Below are 20,925 nucleotides of genomic sequence, written 5' to 3' on the forward strand. Positions count from 1 at the left end.
TTCGGATTCGAGACAAAGCAACATACGATATTCCCATATTCATTTCTTTCTCATCACTGGCGGTTTCAGGGTGTTCATGATGGTACCGTTCAGTAGCGTACGCAGAAATTTATTTCGGGAGAGGTCCAAATTGAATATGAGGGTAGTTTATATTAAAATTCCTAAAATTGACCCTAAAATTAGAATAAATTTACGCAAAAGTCGAAATTTCGGGGGGGGCCGGACCCACAGGACCCACCCTCTGCGTACGTTCCTGGTACCGATACCCCCAGTTGTTTCATGAACGACGAGCGACTTGAAAGCAGAACATAATCTGTTTATGTTACGTGTTCTTTTGTTTGTCATCATTTAATAAAATACACTTATTATTATGACTAAAAATAGTTTAGTATGTACACAAGAGACACCCCGAAGCAAATTTTGTCAGATAAACTTATCAAGCAAGGAAGCGAAAAACTTAAAATAGTTGCAATTCAATATGAACAAAAAATGGTTTATCTACTCATGCCAAAAATTATTTTGCCTTCGCAGTGAATCGCACATTACTCTGAATATCCTGCTATCCTTTTCTTGACTTGAATTCCTCGGTAGCTTGGAAAAGGAAAACGCACTCTGTGTACCTTCGCTTTTAAAATGGGTCAAATCCTTCTCTTTATATCTGCAAACTAACTGTTTCTTCTGAGAGCCGTACTTTCAGATCTAACTACCGAGCGTTTTCTCTTCAATACCTTACTATCAATAAAATATCACTTAATTTCAAAGGCTTCACAGTAAACTATTATCTTCTAGATTCACCATATACAACTTCTTCTCTTTCTGCTTTGGTCTTAAAAATACATGTATACTATAATATTTAAATTTGATAGGTAGTATTTCCTTCGCCACTTGAATGGGAGGCGAAGGTAGTACCTGCTCCATGCATGACTCCCTTCTAGTGGCGAAAATGTAAACGAATCATGTAAACAATGGTACACGCGGTTCGTTTGCTTATACCCCATATTTTTGTAAATTATTGATACATAAAGCTAGGCTACATGTATGAAATACTTTATATGCAATTACTCATTTTATTGTATATTCTAATTAAATGTGAATTTGTCGCTTTTCCAATAACACTAAACCAAACAAATTTCCTCGGCGGTTGGTGATGCTCTCACAGGCAGGTCTTCAAGCTTCATTCACCGCTGCCAGAAATGTCTTTGTGATTGTTTCAAAATGACTAAAAGAAACGGTTTCAAAATTAATAGCGTGGGATGGTAGCAAAAAATGTCAAAATATAATTTTCACAATATTTTTCCAAGAGCACGAGTACAACTATGAAGTATAATTATTAATAATAATTTTAAATACTACATCTGGTACTTTTGTGCAAAAATCTAGCATAGTTTTCCGAGCTTCATGCACCATCCAGGCCTAACAGACACTAACCTTTCAAAATGTGCAAAAATCTTGGTTGAGAAAGGAATTTATCACCTATTATTCTGATTTATCTTGGATGGAGATATGTAGTTTCAACAATAGTTTAATTCCAGGCTCACTGTCGCCTTTCATTACAGGTTTCTATCCTTCAAGAACAACTTCTGTTTCTTGTCTAGTATCTCAAATATCTTCGTAAAATTGTCATTTTCAGCTCTTGATAGTAAGTCTTAAGTTGGCAATTTCTTGCTCTGTTTAGGCCATTGCACTTTGGTTTGCGTCTTTTTACCAAACTTTTCTCGTCTCGGTGAAGATTTTTTTTTTTAATTTCTGAAGATTATTTCTTGGTAGAAATAGGATATGCAATCATCCTTAAATATTATTAATAAAGTATTATGCTAATTAGATGTTCAAATGTGATAGTTACGCGTATATACACCACGTACGTACGTAAGAATTTACATATTGGTAGGCGAAATTATAGTTATGTAAATCGGAAAGTTACAGTAGGTAAAAGAAGTTTGGAAATGATATTATGAATAACTTAGCGATAAACCTAACAACATAGTTAAGTACTTATTCAACATGTAATATGTTATCTTGTTCTTCGTCAGGAAACTCTGGCTGTGCATTGTTGGACTGATCATTCATGGAACAGGCCTGGCGTTCATCCTTGTGTCCACCTTCATCGATGCAATGAGATCAGCTGTGTAAGTTTTACTATTAATGATAACTACTTTTAGAATAGAGTTAGTTTCTGAATCTTGAGTTCACGTATATCATCTAAATAATAATAATAATAATAATAATAACAATCACAATCAATCATCACTAGCAACCACATAAATAATTGCCATAATCACAATCATCACCACTGTTATCAACAATAGCCAGCACCACCATCACCACTATTAACAATACCTAGTATCACAATCACCACTATTAACAATAGCTAGTATCACAATCACCACTATTAACAATAGCTAGTATCACAATCACCACTATTAACAATAGCTAGTATCACAATCACCACTATTAACAATAGCTAGTATCACAATCACCACTATTAACAATAGCTAGTATCACAATCACCACTATTAACAATAGCTAGTATCACAATCACCACTATTAACAATAGCTAGTATCACAATCACCACTATTAACAATAGCTAGTATCACAATCACCACTATTAACAATAGCTAGTATCACAATCACCACTATTAACAATAGCTAGTATCACAATCACCACTATTAACAATAGCTAGTATCACAATCACCACTATTAACAATAGCTAGTATCACAATCACCACTATTAACAATAGCTAGTATCACAATCACCACTATTAACAATAGCTAGTATCACAATCACCACTATTAACAATAGCTAGTATCACAATCACCACTATCAACAATAGCCAATATCAGTATCACTATCAACAATACCCAATATCAGCATCACTATCAACAATACCCAATATCTGCATCACTATCAATAATAGCCAGTATCAGCATCACTATCAACAATAAACAGTATTTCTATCCACAATAGCCAGCATCACCACTTCTGTCACTACAAACAACGACAAACAACTCTCACTTCCACAGACAAAACCGCTGCAACTATCAAAATCTCCAGAAACAATAACATCAAACCATCTCCAACTTACTACACGAATGACAAATATAATCTGTACTACGACCTAAACAACCACTAGTGACATCTTTCTCCTGAAACTCCTCCACTCTTATATATGAATTACTTTGAGTTGGTTGAGTTTTGAAAACCTAATTCTAGTACAAACTCATAGGAAGTTTGTTGCTTTGTACTTACAGAAAAGTTTTTAGTTCCCGGATGGTATAATAAATAACATGATCATTATTTTTTCAAATATGATCTAAATCTTGGGAGTATATCGTTTCACCATTATAGTCCTTTAAGAGATTTGCAAATTACATGGCCCCACTTCTCGTCAGAATAAGGTAATTTCAAACCCTGCAGTGTTTGACGTTACTGTTGACCTCTTCAATTCTTACTAACCTATACAAGTAGAAATAATAAACACGTAGAATAGCGTAAGAAAACTGATAATTGAGAGACAGTGGTAAGAAGGAAGCAAGAACAACGATGACGGAGTCCAATTCTTTGCAGATATGCCTCTCGTGCGTCCATCGTACCTTCTCGGGTCATTCAAAATGCCTTGGCGCTTAAAATTTCTCCCTGTCATTGCTTAACATTTGGACCTCATCAGACAATAATAAAGTGACTGCTCTAATACCGTTACACACTTTAGTGAACTCCCAGCCTAGGAGCTAAAAATTGAAATAACTTGATATATACACGCCAGTTGAAATGCCCGACCTTTGTACGTGGAAAATGCTTATGTAAGGCTTTTGAACTCCTTTCTCCTTTTAGGGTACGCTTTGAGGATGAATTTGTATTTAAACCGAATCAGCAGTTTCATTATTCATCTCATGGATTGGATATTAATATCAAACATTTGCTATTTTTTTATTTCATTGCATCCTCTTTCTATCGATGGAGCTGAACTGATTTTAACAGCATTGGGAGTGTTACCAATAATCTCAGCAATCCCAACAATTTGAATTTGGCACTAATATCCATCGATTTCGATTAATTTTACAAGCCCTCTCTCATGCCTCCTTCTCCCTTACCAAAAATGTACTGAAACCTAAGTTTAGGCCAGGATTCAAGCATATCCTAAAAATAACCAAAATTGGCGTAACTAAAAGATGCTCCTGGACAAACATCATCACATTAATTTTACATTCATCGAAGATGTCCCATTTAAAACGGGATTTAAAAACTATGGGACACGTGTCGTGTTCTTCTAAATAAAGAATTTACGTACCAAGCTTCACCTTCCTATAAGTTGAGAGGATTGTGATGTCAATTTTTCGCATAAACTTGGAAACCCCTCCTCTAAAATCGTATTTTAACCAATGTAGCATGACAAAAGCCTCAACTTAGGACATCTGTCATTCACATAAATCCCGGTCTAAGAGAATTTACCGGACGAACATCTTTAAGATGTCGCGCTTAAAACTTTAATTCTAAAAAGCGGATTCTATTATTTTAAGTAAAGAACCACCTTTCTACGTTGAGAGAATCCTGAATAACTTGATTTTTCGCATAAATTTTGAACCTCTCGCCGCGCCTCAATCGGACCGGAAAGCGATTAGTAATGCGAATGCGAATTTCCCAGCACGTGTAAATAAATTGGAGTACCTCGATTTGTTCCGACCTGCGACTTGCGAAAACCGACAAAAAGATGCGAATGCGAACGATCCCAACATGCTGGGATTGTTCGTCTGAATTCATGCGAATGGAGAGTCGTCTGCAGAGAAATTGACCGCTACGTGAGAGAAGAAAGTTTGTTTTGCGTGAAAGCAGACGACGTTGCGAAGTGCGGAGATAAAAATGGAAATTGATGTTAAAGCTTTAATAAATTGTGTTTTTTGATAAAGTTCGATTGTGGAACCAAGCTCATCCAGATTACCACAGACGACACGTCGTGAACAAATTATGAGCATATAAATATAAATTGAATAAAATGTTGCGGTTCTTGTATTAATTAAATCTGCATATATTAAAGACAAATATATATATATATATATATATATATATATATATATATATATTTGTCTTTAATATATGCAGATTTAATTAATACAAGAACCGCAACATTTTATTCAATTTATATTTGCTTTTTAATCCACAAATAATCCTTTTACGAATGATAATGATTAATAAAAATTTGTAATTTATCCACATTCGTCTTCTCTCAAGACTTTAAGGTACGGATTTTGAAGCAAAAATATTTCACATTCAAGCTTTGAAAGAGACATTGCAACTTGATTCGCATTCGCAAAACTTCGGATCTAGTAGAGGCACATGAATTCGCAGTTCACATTCGCAATCGCATTCGGAAGCAATGGAGGCGCGGCCTTAGGATACACATTTTAACGAAAGTAACGTCACGGAAACCTAGGCACAGTTAAAAAAAAGAAAATGATCAAAGGCATCAGTTTGTCAAAGAATGACAGATTTTTGAACCCCATATCTTGCATTTCTCGAAAACTGCACATGAGAATTTAAATTCAACTATGTCATTTTGTTTATCTCAATAAGGAGTAATGTATGTCTTATCTGTAGAGAACGTCCTTATTCGCTCTATGCGTAGCCAAGGAGTAGTACTTAAAGAAGTTTTATTTGTTATTCAAATTTCAATGAAGTTCTGATGTTATCTTGTGTGTATTATGGTGTATTTAATGTAAGTTTAATTGCCGCTCTCAGAGGACGAGATTGTCAACTGATAAAGAAAAAGTAATCTGAAGAATAGAAAGTTTGAGGATTTAAAAAAAAATACATCCGTTACTTCCCCTATGTGTGTAGTAGACTGGTAAGTGTCTGTAAGCGTAGTCCTTTGTTATTCGAATGAACTAAAAGTAACATTCATAGTACATATACAACGTGAGTTACAGCTATTCATGTGAGAACCAGATATTACCTTTAAAAACTATTATTTAGGGGCTATTTTTTGGTGATTTTTATAAAGAAATCCCTCAGTTATTTCCCACATGGGAATGAACTGGTAAGTGTATACGTGGTCTGTAAGCGTAGTTCTTTGTTATTTGAATGAAGTAAAAAAAATAGTGTAAATACTACATGAGTTATAGTTATCAAACTGATAACCAATTGTTATCTCTAAACAACAGTTTGGCGGCCATTTTCCAATATGGCGTCCAAACTCGTCACCGGATAATTCAGGACTTTAGCATGTTACATACACCTTCCCAAAGATATGTACAAAATTTCAGCTTATGATTTTTTTTTCCGAGTTTAGTTTTTTTTTTTTGTCTAATTTGCCTAGACTAAGGTGATTCCTGGCCCCAAGATAAGACAAAGTATAGACAACTGAGTGCACAAATGCTTCCGTTGGAGTTTCGGAGTAGACTGCCGAAAACATGAAACAATTAACTTTAAAGGTCCACTCCTCCAAAACTATGGGAGCAACCGTAATCGGGTCAAGACTTCATTTAGGAACTAGTATGTGTCCTATCCAAAAACCCATGTTCCAGAATCCTAATTGGGCTACGAGCATATAATTTGAACTACTGACCAACTATCTCTATAAAAATTGTTGCGGAAGTACCTTAGGATTCTGAAACATGGATATTTGGATAGGGCACACAATAGTTTCTGAATGAAGTCTTGACCCGACTACGGTAGGCCCCATAGTTTTGGACTTATGTACCTTGAAATTCCATTTTGTCATGTTTTCGGCAGTCTATAAGTCCGAAAGGAAGCATTTGTGCATCCAAGTTGGTCTATACTTTTTGTCTTATCTTGGTGTCAGGAATCACCTCCCACACGTTGTCGGTGTTGTTTTGAAATACCCTTTATATTTGTGATATATTGAGTTATCGTTAATGTGAAGAATTGGAGATAATACTTAAAGAAGTGAATATATAATCACACATATTTAAAGAAATTCACGTTTTAGCATTATAAGTAGAATCCTCTATTTTCATCAGAACGTGTCTTCATCTACCTTGTTTATATCTTATATCATAGCAACCTATCAGTAACAAAAGTTAATTTCGAACTACAAATCAAAATTAATCAGTAAAAACCTTATCTTGTTCTTTCCTTCCCAAGTTAGGAAACGTATTACTTTATCAATAAAAGTTAAAAACTTATTGCATTATCGTTACAATATCGTTTTCTTCTACTTTGTAAGATTTATCGATTCTCCGATCTTTGGGAAAAGAGTTTTCTGTTAAATGCTAATGACATTCCAGAGTTCATTTATAGAGATGTATTTTTCAATTCCTTCACATTTTCAACAACACAAATCGAGAACGTAGCATCTACATTAAATTATTCCTGTATTGCAAGACACTTATTTTCTTTCAGCCACTGATCAGTAAACTCCACTTCTTCCTATTTTGATTACAATAACTAGTCATTTTAATGAACACTTCTACAAATACACCACAATGTCCTGCAGCTTAGAAGATTGCAAGTTTCGTATTATAAGCCTACCAGAAATTGTTCTGAAACGTTTCTACAGAAGGCGAGAACACAGAGCATCATTGAAAGTATTCAAAAACAGGTGGTGCATCACAAAGAAGAGACAATCCTGTTTCAAGCAGTAATCTCCACCATGACGAGAAACCCATTGTGCTACAACTTTGGTTATAGCACATCATATCCCTAATCTAATTGCTACCGTCGCTTCGTTTGAAGAATGTTTATATTTAATGTGACATGCTTTGAGAGCAACGACTCATGAGTCAAGTCGCTGTGTTAGATGAAGCAACCAGATTATTTCGGCTCTCGCTAAAGGATGTTATTTTCTGAATTTATTGGTATATTTATTTCTTTTCCGTGAATAAATATGCTACTCTTCTTGTGAGACTTTATAGTATGAATACAGCGGTCTGACAAACTTCTAAATGTAGGTCTGTAATAACAGTTTGTCAGCATGTTCTTATTGAGCGTTTTTCAACTTTTGGAATATTTTATAAAACATGATCAAGTCACAACCTGTTTCGCATCATTGGTAAGAGCAATTGAATCAGTGAGTAGAAAAAGGAGAATATTCAACTACGCGTTACTTTTGAAAAACGAAAAGTAAAACTGCTTATCGGAAATACCATTGCTTACGTAAAAATATCTGTATGGGAGATTTGTAGCGTATGTTAAGACCTTTCATTTCCCAAAATTCCAAAAACGGAATGCGATTGGGTATTTGGTTATAGAGAAATTGTTATAGTGGAATGTTATCCTTTATTTTTGGAATGTTCTTCTTTTTCTACTCACCGATTCAATTGGTAATGAGATTGTACTGTTTACTGGTATGTAGTGTTACGTGTACTTCTGGGATTAGTGTAGTAATTGTTGCGAATTGTTTCTCGTATTTTCAGGAATCGGATCAGTGAGCAGTCATCCATTTTCTTAGTGCAGAAGAATGTCAATCGACTTATGTGTTTCTTCAGATTGACGTACATAGAGATGCATGTGTCCCCACAAACAACACAGATTGAACAACATGTGCCTGACCAGCACCAGTGCGAAACATTCGTGTCCAATCCACGACTGTAGTTCTTGGGGACACATGAATATCCATATATGCCGTTTATCCGACGGAACACCTCAGTCAGTTGATACCCGTTTGTGTTCAGAAACTGGACGAGTTCTCACTGATTCGATTTTGGGGGATTTGGGGGACTATGAATGCCATGGTTCAAATCTTATTGCTGCAAAGACAGGAAATGTTTGACAATAATTACTCCACTAACACTACAAGAATACATGCCAGTAAACACCATTAAAATAATACACTCCTATATTATATACTGTTTCTATCAGTGTTGCCGGCGAGTTTCATTTGATTTGTAGTAAAGTGTACAAGTATAGTCATAGCTGCTAGACTTGTGCGATCAAAAAAGATAAACTAAGTATTTAAACAATTGCATACTTCACCTAACATTTTTCGTTGCAGTGAGGGAGGTTTTCCAGATGATCTGTCAACCTATGGTTTGATATCTGGATTATGGGCCTCGACATTTGCGTTGGGAGCTTTTGTTGGTCCTTCGATTGGTGGCATTCTGTTCGATGCGATTGGCTTTCGATTAGGAACTTTAGTGGTCATGTCAACTCAATTTTTGTCGGTAAGTATCAGTACCACTTGTAGCTTGCTGCCTTCCTTATGGCATAAATACCAAATGTTGCTTTGGCTGTTCTTTGCTACAAGTATTTAACAGTTTCCTGTAAGTTTATTTCGTCTCATGCTCGGGCGTTATTCTATAGTAATACGGTTCGGTATGTGGTTGTCTCATATGGCTCAGAAGCCACCTACCACAAACTAAGAACGTTACTTTGTACCACACCAATGAGAAATATTGTTTCGAGATTCGAACCAAACTCACGTACCATTCAGTGATCAGTTTCTTCAAAGACGTCATCACACAAGGAATCATCATGTGAGTATCTGTACGAAGTATCAACTCTTATATTTCGATCAGGTACACGCATTATAGCATAAACCTTACATTAAATACATAAAAACATGCAAATTAAAAATATTAAATAGACATATTTAATAGCGAAAATATAAGTAAATAACACAAAATTCCACAAATTGATTTATCCCAGAAGTTCCTACGCGGAACCTATTGCACACACGATGATGATTCACGCACCAAACTTCACACATAATAATACTTCCTGTTTAGAATACCTGGTAGACAGTAAATTTCACGAATAATCTTTCAAGAAAACTATGTTTTTTGAGTAGGTACTTTCCTTCACGCTATTACGCAGTAATGACCATTATTTGTCCTTTCATGAAGTGAGCTTCTATTTCACAATCTATTTGCAACTGAAAATACGTGTACACCACTTTAGCAGAATTATCAAAACGTGTGCCATCACTTGAAAATCAACTACAATCGATTTACTTCAAACATTTTATGAAATTTTTAAAAAATTATGCTCATCAGGACACACATCCCTCCTTGCCATTCACTGAATACCGCCAGAATAATTACATCAAGTCATTGTTTTGTACTCTTCCGCCACTACTAAAACTGCAGAGTCACGACCTGGACAATAATAGTATAATGAATTCACGAAGTATTAAATCCGTTTTGCACCAGACTGAGCAATATATTAAGTAGTTAAAATGGATTAACATACGTTTACTAGTTCGTATGGATGATATGAGATATTTAGGAACTATATTTTTACCAGACGAATACCCATAACCACCATGGGTGTGGATACGGCTTGCTCATACGTTACAAGCACTCGAAGAGCTACACACACTAAAACATGTTTTCACGCAGGAGGAGCCACATATTATACAAAACAGTGTGTCTCGTAGTTCACCAGAAGATGTCCTCATTCCGGACAGGAACGACATTTAAATATTGGGATGTTTTTTTTTCTTTCCTAGTGTAACGGGGCTGCATGTTTACAATATTTCTTTTTGTAGTCTTTTATGATTTATTCTATATACTAATCTTATAATCACATAGCGGGAACGTGTAGATCTATTGCTGTCTTGAGGGTACGCATATATCCTCAGAATGGAGGGAAAATAAATTTCCCGTAAGTACAGATCCGAGGGACGTAAGGATGTAGGTTCACTTTTTTGGACTAAGTCTCTGGAAGGCAGTCGAGTTTTTTTTGTGACAAGTGTACATGAGATAAATTATCTTATTTAAGCATTGGTTTCGTTAAGATTAAATGTTTCGCTGTAATATGGCTATGATTTCCATATATACGTGGTATACAGACACGTAGCCAAGGGGGGGGGTTCCCCCCTTCGAAACCAGAAATTAAAAAATTAAGGAAGGATGAAACGAAAAGAAACTAGTAAAAGAAGAATCAGCGTCAAAAATGAAAAATTACAGCAAGCTTTTGGTTACTCTTTCTTATGAGGAGATTTGTATTACTTGCAATACATGGTGGCGAATGAGCGGGATACCCTGGAAAACTCAGAGAATTTGAAATTTGTAGAAAAGTTACGAAATTCTCAGAATTTCTGCTACTAGTCAGGAAAATTTTCAAGCTTTTCAGAGCATAATGCCGTTCTGTAAGAGTGTGGACATTTTTAATAATTTTTCGTTGTTGTTTCTCTGCAATATCGAACATGTTATTTAGAAAGAGGTTTCTACTACTCCTTTAATCTGTCATTAGAAGCAGACAGTAGTTGAGGGAGTAATGAAAACAAATAGGTTATGTGGAAAGAAAGTTCTGTTAACATTTGATTCAACAGAGAAAGGAACACAGATATTGTAAAATCCTTTTCAATGTCTTTTTATATTCTTTTACTCGAGATTTCTTCATAGTTTATTAAAATACGTACTAACATATCCTCATTTTATTGTCCTAACAAATCAATATATGTCGCCAGTAGAGTAGTTTAGATTGATCGGGTATTTCATGTCTCGCCCCCCCCCCCCTCCTTCCACTCACTACAAAGTCCTGGTTAAACGAACCAACCTATATTCCAGTAAAATAGTTTAGAATGCTCGAGCCTCTGATATGACCACAGTATTTCATTTCATGTCACGGCCCCCTTTTCCGAAATCCTGGCTACGTGCCTGGTGGTGTATATATATATAATTATTTATTTATTTATTTTTAAAAATCTCGCTCTGACAAACAGCGAATATGTTATTTCTGAATTTTAAACTTTGTTCAAATTATATTAATTTCATAATTTAATCAACTGATAGGTACTCCAGCTGATTAAGAGACGTTAATACTCTTAATTGGTCACTTACATATTTCCTATAAATTTATCTAAGAGATCTAATTTACTCCACATAATTCTACTTACATGTTTCTGGAACTCCTGAATCTTTAGAGTTCCAAGCTTTCGACTCTCCCCTGGAGCCTTGGTCACGGAGGTTAAAAAGAGGAAGAAAAGGAATAGAAACATCAAGGAATAAAAATGGAATGAACTTACCAGCGGGAAGAGTTGTGTTGTACAAAAAAAAACGTTGTCAAATGCCTCAGCGATCTGAAGACAATAAAAGCATGAGTCGGCAACCTTCCAACAAAAAACAGGGAAGGCCCAAAAATTGATTCCGCAATATTTTAGTTTGCTTCAACATCATCTGCAGACCAATGACGCACTTGACAACGTGTTTTTTTGTACTACACAGCTCTTCCCTTCGTAAATACGTTCCTTCTTATTCCTTGATGTTTTTTTTTTCTTTTTTCTTTCTGTTTTTAACCTCCTTGACCAAGGTTCCAGGGGAGAGTCGAAAGCTTGGAAATTTAAAGATTCAAGAATTACAGAAACCTGTAAGTCGAATGATAGTTACAATTCCTGAGTGTGGTATTGCAGTGTCTGAATATTCCACGTAGGTTTCTATTTTTCTAATCATCTTCTCACTCCTTATAACATATGAGAGGCATTCTAGTTCCTTTCGTATTCCTTCTTTTCTTTTTGATGTTACCTTATGTGACACTCTTACTGTACGAAACCATAATTGATTTATTACGGCATGTTGTATAAGGGCACCACATAGTAGAATGTATTGAAAAAAAAGTACGTATAATATAGACGGGTATGATAAATTTTGACTTACAACTTATGAGAACAATTTTGTATGTTTTTTCAGTTCGTTCTATGCTGCTACTTCGTGTTTAGAAAATCACGTCCTCATCCATTCTTGATGACAGAGGAAGACAAGGAAGCTGCAATGGGCGAAGCTGCTCCTCTCCAAATCCGTGCTCCAACAACTGCTCAACCAGTGTCCAACGGAGTCTCCAGATTAAGGCGCGAAAATATTGCAAGAAGTCATGGTATTCCGTTTACGAGAGCCCAGTCGCGTGTAAGAGTTCCAGCTTTGACGTCTTTGTAATTGCTTTAAAAGAAATATTTTTAAAAGGAGCAGTTTTTGCTGGCCATTTCTGTTCTAAGCCTTGAAGACTTGTATTTTGTTGTGTATTTACAATATGTTTGTTCCTTTTTATAAATATATATATCAAAAATTGTTATTAGTGTAGCAGATCTATATTGTTATCAACTACTATATGTTTGAAGAAATATTGAGAGATGTTTCAATACATGTTCTTGTTGCTAAGGTATTAGTCATTGCTGTGCTTATAAATTTCGGCGTACCGTAGAGGAAGTGTAAAGTTACGAGTTAAAATGATAAATTCTCGTTAATTAGTAGTGTTCGAGTCATGTAAGTCACCATAAGATGTTACTACGTAAGAACTGAATATCTAATCTCACATTGAAATTTGTCCCAAGAAATTAATTAATTATATTAAATAAGGAGTTACGTTGATCTTTTGCACACCTTTGTTACATGTATATAATTTTATTAATGAATCTAGCTCTGGAAATTATACAGCTTTTTATCTTCGTTAGAATTATACAGTATTGTATTTCAAAACACTTACTTAGATAGCAGTACCTTCACAAAAATAATTATTTTACTAATTTATTTTTTGAAAGCATATATTAGAGTATAATAGTTTCTCAACTCAATAGATTCTATATTTCTATCGTCATGTGCGTATTAAATACAATATTGTGCTCAAGAGACCTGCGAAATTAAAATATCGCTAATTTTAATAATAATTATGCAATGTATTCAAATAGATAAAAGATAATTGAATTGCGGAACAAGAGCGCGCTAGACAGTATTATTTTGCATGAGGTACCGTTAACACGAATCACATAGTAGCTTTCCGTCTGAGCCATTTAAAAACTCGAAAATAAATGCCGATTTTCTAAGAGGCTGAAAATCGAAAGCAGGTAAGGGAGTCGTGATAACGGTATCTCATGTAAAATAATATTGTCTAGCGAGCTGTTGTTAAACTTTTCGATTATGTTCTATCTATTTGAAGATATCACATCATTATTGTAAAATTAAAGGTATTTTAATTTCGCCGTGATGGAGCCTCTTAAGAGCATATAATGATGGTTGTTTTTAATATATTGTCATATAATTACTTTATGAAAAAATTATACTGCATTAAGCTACAATTAATCTCAGTTTATATTACCTGTTTATCCGACTGTGTGTGTTTAATTTACAAGCTTTATTGCCATAAGGGAAAGATTTATATCTAATATGTTCATATTATAGTTCATATCTATTATGCGTATACGAACTGGTACAGAATCCAAAATCTTGACATTCCTCAACTTTCTTGTCGCCTTGGTCTGAACAACGTAAGAAACAAAATTAATTCCAATGTGTAGTATACAGTTTATAGTGTGTGTATATATTAAGGAACCGAGTAAAAACGATAAATTAGCTAAATTGCTTTTAGTTGCAGTTTGTTTTGCCTCAATATTGTAGCTAGTGAAGTAAACCGTAAGAGCAGAAAGTGTTGTAAAGCAAGTTAAATGAATAGAGAAAGTTTATGTTCGTAGATAGGACTTATTCTGTTCTTAATCACAATTATAAATTCAATAATATTATTGTGTGCATATCTTGTGTAAGTCTGGTACTACAACACTGCACCATGCTATTGAAGTTTACTAATCGTAACCTAATGATCAGCAGAGCTAATATTTTCATAGCTATAAACAGATAACTATATTCCTTATTACTATTCATTTAAATTCCTTGCTCCTGTTCTTCAAACACTAATTATTGTATATGCTTTGTTTTTTCTGATCCACATCAACTAAATATTTTCGTAAAATTTTCATAACACAATACCATTATAGTAGGCCCAACGACAAGATGGCCTTACTGGGTGGTAATCGGAACTGTCCGAACAGTCGTATTCTCCTCTTACTAGTGACAATGTAATTTAATGTGTGTCCAAAAACGTTGCCACAGTTTTGGCCCTCGTTACACTGTGATTAATAACTTACACATGTAGGTTCTTTCTATCTATATAGAGAAGGGGGGAAATGAACAAACATTGACCAACTTGCCTGCACATATAGGTCGGGAGAAGAAATATTCTGTTGAAAGCAGGTTGAAAGTGTCAAAAAAACAAAGCAACTCCAAGCGCTCGGAATTTCCAGACTACTTTTTTCTTCGTCGAAACATTTAAGACACTTCATTCTTTACTCATGTGACGGAGAAGATAAGCTTTTACTCCCCCTCCCCCCTATTCTCGCCGAAAGCCGCCGTCCAGTTCGAATTTGTTTTCAACACCGAATTTCGGAGAAAATATGTTTCACTACCATATAGTGGGAGAAGACGACTAATAGGTCAACTTTCTACACCACCCACTAACACTTTTAAGCTCTTGTCTAAAGAATTCTCTCTCTCTTTCTCTCTCTCTCTCTCTCTCTCTCTCTAAATACACGTGACAATATGCGAAACACACTAGATTCCTAAATTAATTTCATTTTAGATGTATAACTTTTTCTAATCCTTAACAGTGTTTGTATATCTTGACAGTCAATTTATATAATGCCACGTCCAAAATAATTATGAATTTCTTTATCGTATTGCTATATAACCCTATGCTTTACGCCCAAAAATAACCAATGAAATTACCAACAACAACATATAGAAAGGTTAATCATCATGCCAATATTTAAGTTTGTGTTATTGTAAATTACGTTATTTTTAATTATTTTTAATATGTTCTTTAAAGCTAATCATAAAGCATGTAGATGAATAACAAGTTTGTTTTCAGTTTGTGATCTTGTATATTACAAGATGATTTATAATTGCATAGTCTACAGGAAGATTAACATTTTCTTTGTAAAACTTCAGGCAAGCATTCAAACATAACACTAACGTTAACTTCTAACGACTACAGAACTATATTTGCATTAAATTATTTAACAAATTAAGTAATCTTGCAACTTTTATTTCCGAAAAATGGTCCTGAAATTACTTCTCTGTCTTTCTTAAGATCAAACACAACTGTTTTATAAACCAATGCAACCAAACGAATTAAGTAGGCTCCTCTGAATGAAATTTTGTATTATTAAAGAAAACACGCATAAATTCAACATTGCGGTATATCAATACGTTATGGTTATGAACAGGACTCGGAAAATCCTAGGCGCCAGGTCGTCATGGCGACTGGAAATATGGGCTGGCGCCTATGTAGTTTAAAACCAAAACATAATAGACTTTGTTCAAATTAGATTTGTATTATTATTATTATGGCCCGGTTTTCAGAACTGCCATCTAAGTCTGAGGATAATTTCTCGAGTAGTAATCATGTATACATGATCATCCATCTTAAGTTTTACTGAAACAAAATGGAACTGTTTGTAAGAAAACACTGGAGGAAGTTGCACGATATTCTCAATTTAAACGATTTTATTAAGCCTCAAGTAATAACTGAACGCATATAGAGACGAAAGGAGACCTAGTTCATTATTGAGCAATTAATTATTCATAATTTCTGCACTTATAGGAACATACATATTCGCACTCACCTGCTTCACAAGGAAGAAAATTTCATCACAGAAAAATGTAGGTAAAAACGATGGAAAATATTTTATAGAATATGACACAATCATAATTAGAATAAATCTTGAGAAAGAGGTTAACAGTGCTTTTCAAAATGTGATTATCTTACTATCAAAGTTCAGTTTCTTTTGTAGTATTTAAGCCGTTCTGCTCACTATGGAAACACTTTGTTTCAAGTTTCTAAACTTTTTTTAATAATAGAAAAGAATCTCATGTTTCCTGATAGCTTAAGTTGGCATGCTCGGATTTCGACGACTCCGCAGTCTCTCTTGGTCTACCTCGGTTATTACTTTGTAAAGCAGTTAGAAAATTTTTCCCTTTTATAAATTTAGTGTGAAGTAATATTAAATTAATGCACTGTTATCTTTTTATTTTAAAAAAAGGCTAGTTTGGACTTTAATAATTTAGGATCTATATGTTAGAATGCATTTCTGAAATTTCTTCTACCTAATTACGTTATGTCAGAAGTTCAATTAATTAATATATAAATGTATCTATAGATTGCACATATTAACATGTACCTATTTCGCTTCTCTCTATAACAACTTTAGGAAAATTCATTATAATGTTTTTGTAATGCTTGGAAGTTTTGAAATAGACTAATAAAACACTTTAGTTTCGAGTTCTTAACAAGTTAATTTTCAAATAAGTACATAAATAAAATAGAGGGTATGTTAGTTTCTATTTTAATAATAGAGGTGTCAATATAATTGGTTAAGGTTGTCCAGTAGAATTTTGTATTCAGAAAAAATTGTATATTTGATTTAGTCTAAAGTCTCGAATAATTGTTTTCACTCAAACGAACGTGCTTTAACAGTAATGTGATACATGGCACTGATAGCCGGAAGTAGTAGGTATATTAAATAAAATAGTTAACAGAATATGAAAATTAATTCCTTATTAACATATTGAAATAACTTTCTCAACAACACATTGAAATTACTTGTTCAACAACACATTAAAATTACTTGTTCAACAACACATTAAAATTACTTGTTCAACAACACATTGAAATTACTTGTTCAACAACACATTGAAATTACTTGTTCAACAACACATTGAAATTACTTGTTCAACAACACATTGAAATTACTTGTTCAACAACACATTGAAATTACTTGTTCAACAACACATTGAAATTACTTGTTCAACAACACATTGAAATTACTTGTTCAACAACACATTGAAATTACTTGTTCAACAACACATTGAAATTACTTGTTCAACAACACATTGAAAATAACTTGATTAGCAACACACGGAAAAAAATTTGCTCACAAAATGGAAATGGAAATGGAAATAACTTGCTCAAAAATACATGAAAACAACTTACTCAACATCACATTAAAGTAACTTGCTTGAAGACAATTAACAGAAGAGAGTTGTATCAGATCGTGCTATAATAATTTCAGCAAACATTATAAAATATCTTTTCCATACATCGTTATTTTATTTTAAAGCTCTCTTTAATATATTATCGTGCAATCGATTAAAAAAGAAAACATGATCTTGATCAAACGAATTTTTTCCCAGTAATTTTACTTAAGGTAATAAAATACGCATGATTTATGTGCAATACACAATCAGACCTGAATAAGAATGACCTTTATAACTGAAAAGCTTGTAATTGTAAGAAATTCATACACCGAAGTTCTTTTGTATGATCACCATTGAGATATTGGTGGTATTTCTTTACTCAAATTGTAGTGTAATATTCATTATGAAGTAATACAAGGTGTCTTGATGATTGTAACGAATCAAAATTGTGATTCATTAAGTTAAGTTGTAGAAACTTTCTTAATTTCGGAGTTGAAGAAAAATGTTAAATCTGAAGAGATTCCACATCTGCTTGACTAACGAGAAATGATACGTTTTCCTATAAATGTATCATTTATAAGTAAATCTTTACGTTCTCTTATTCATTCTTTCCCCGTAATGGTGCTTTGCTATCGTAACTTCCTAACGATTTTTTAATAAGCGGATGGTTACTCTTGGTTAGAAATAATTTGGACACTAAGATTTTCTTTTTATAAAGGCCGTAGTTGGTATAACCTTACTCTGGAACATCATGCCTTGTGTGAATGAGTAGTTGTTTGTGTTTCTCGAAACGATATTTGGCAAGGCTTTTTATTGTTGTACTGCTTCCACTTCCCGATAGCTTAGAATTATGAAATGGCATCAGTGATGTAACTAGGAAGGGGGCGGCAAACGCGGATTGTGCCCCGGGCGCTGAATTGGTAGGGCTCAAAATTGGGCAAATATTTGGGAGAGCGTTTTGGTTTGGTTGGTCAGAGGGTGCTAGGGCGAGTTCTTACCCCGGGCGATAACTATCGTATTTGCGTCGCTGCTCGATTTACCAGTGGACTTCTGTCACTATAACGAATTATTTCTTGACGGTCATAAGTCACCCATGAGGGAAAACATTATATATATATAAGCATTAAAAAAGAAACATACATTTGTCTTCATCGAAATGTAATTGTAAACTGTAGTTCCTAAATGTCCTTTTGGATAGTAATGAGTGATTGTGGAGTAATGAATTTATGCGGTGTATGAATGCAAAATTAGACTAATTATATCCTATTTCTTGAAACGTAATCACAACATTTTTGTGTTTATTTATAGTAAGTGTTATGAAGGGCTGACAATTTATTGTAATTTCCACGTGTGTATAGATTTATCATTATTGTTACTAATATTTTTATAATACAATAAATGTTTAAACATACTTTGGACATTATTTTATTTTTATCATAATTTCATTTGAATGTTTGATTTTTTTAGAGAAAACAAATTAGCTTTAGAGGAAATTCAGAATTCTCATGCGGCTTACAATAAATCCTATGTTAATTTTACAGGAAGCAGTATAGAAAAAAGTCATAATTAAGTCACCAATAGGGTAAGTTTGGGTGAATCCGGACAGTTCTGATGTTTGTTTCTTTTAACTACTACCCCGCTAAACGACAATATCCAATACTTCGTCATATTATTTAATGATATGTCGGCATGCATGTAGAACTGAAATAGTTTTCCTGAAATGGCACGTTAAGAAATAAAAAATAATTTTCTTAAAGTTGACAAAATCTTTGATTTGCAAATTTGGAATGGTGAATCCGGACAGTTGGTTGCGATTCCGGACACTGAACTTGGAAGGAAGAGATATACACGATAGGTATATTTTAACTTATTATCTTGCTACACTAACATTCTAACATAATAAGTAAAGAATATAAATAAAAATACATGATAAATACATACAAATTACTAACATAGCAATTTCTATATTAATTACTGTTGAAACTGTAAGCTAAATGCACAGTAGTGTAACTACCACTATAGCGTTTAATTATTAAACATACTGATCACATTTGTTTCCATTAGAACTACATTGTACTAGCATTTTTTGTTAGTAACAACTAGATTATTAGTAAAATGTATAATATGTGTGCACTGAGACTAGCATTTATTATTATTATTATTATTAATATTAATATTATTATTGCGTTAATGACGTCTACCAGTTTCGTGAAGCTCTAGTTATAATTCAGACACATCGTCCACAGAAAATACAGTTCCTTGTCACCCCAAACACATCTTTCATGAAACCAGGTCTTACAGTACAGGATACCCAGGAACCATATTTGCTTGATGATGGTGCATAATAATTGTTCCCACAAAATCCAGTTGTTTTTATCCATACCTTTGTGTTTGAGGAGACAGTTTGAAATAAACTGCAATTTGTGACACTTAATCTTTTAGCAGAACTTGGCCTTTGGGATGTGGGTTTGGAAGAAGCAACAGCAGGAAAAGAACTGTTTAACGGAGGACTCTGAAGGCGATTGAGACGTGTTTGAGGATGAATATGATGACACAGAAGAGGAATTGTTTCCTGCTACTGGCGGATCATGTTTATTCGACAAAAGAAATTCATGTTCCCAAACTTGTTGCGGATCAAATGGGAATATACCAGATGATGTAGCCATTCAGTAGTGTAGAATTTCTGAGCACCTTATGATTAGCATTTTATAATTTAGTTGTGTTGGTAGATCCTAAGATAATTTTATAACTTTTTCTGATAATTCCTCGGAGTCCATTTATGGCAAAAATGAATAGACGCTAGATATAAGCAATAAACCTCACGTAGGGCCTCAGTAGACCTCTATTTCACACTCATAAACGCATAAAGCGAGAGAGAAGAGTGTTCTGAATCCTCTTAGTTCATTAATCACATTGTCCGGATTCAGTTTAACGTAATAAACGTGTCTGAATTCGCCCTTCGCTAAACGTCCGGATTCGCCTGTTTTGAGCACTGTAAACTTGTGCACGCGTTGAGCAGGCACTCGCAAAGTAATAGTTATTCCAATATATAACGATTAAAGCAGGGTCTTCGCTTCGATATATGTCTTACTTAACCGTTTGCTGATAACCACTTCTCTGTAAAACGTTAACATATTCCACTAAAAAGTTACATCAGGTCAACAAACGTGCATGAACTTTCCTGTTTCTTCTTCTTTCCCCCACCGTCGAAACTACGTATTCCCACACTCTT

The 20,925-nt window shown here is 34.1% G+C and overlaps 1 protein-coding gene across 1 annotated transcript in view; it reads left to right on the top strand.

The window, feature by feature from the left end:
* The window catches only part of LOC145693642 (MFS-type transporter SLC18B1-like), a 263,501-nt gene extending 244,397 nt beyond the window's left edge, over positions 1-19,104 (top strand). The window contains exons 9-11 of the mRNA XM_081769831.1: positions 2,031-2,126; positions 8,948-9,116; positions 12,585-19,104. Of these exons, the coding sequence (XP_081625957.1) occupies positions 2,031-2,126; positions 8,948-9,116; positions 12,585-12,827 (508 nt within the window). The 3' untranslated portion in view covers positions 12,828-19,104. The remainder of the gene's footprint in view (positions 1-2,030; positions 2,127-8,947; positions 9,117-12,584) is intronic.
* Positions 19,105-20,925: the final 1,821 nt, after the last annotated feature.

This window comes from Thermobia domestica, chromosome 8 (genome assembly GCF_964235325.1).
Source record: "Thermobia domestica chromosome 8, izTheDome1.hap1.1, whole genome shotgun sequence".
In the NCBI taxonomy this organism is placed as follows: Eukaryota; Metazoa; Arthropoda; class Insecta; order Zygentoma; family Lepismatidae; genus Thermobia; species Thermobia domestica.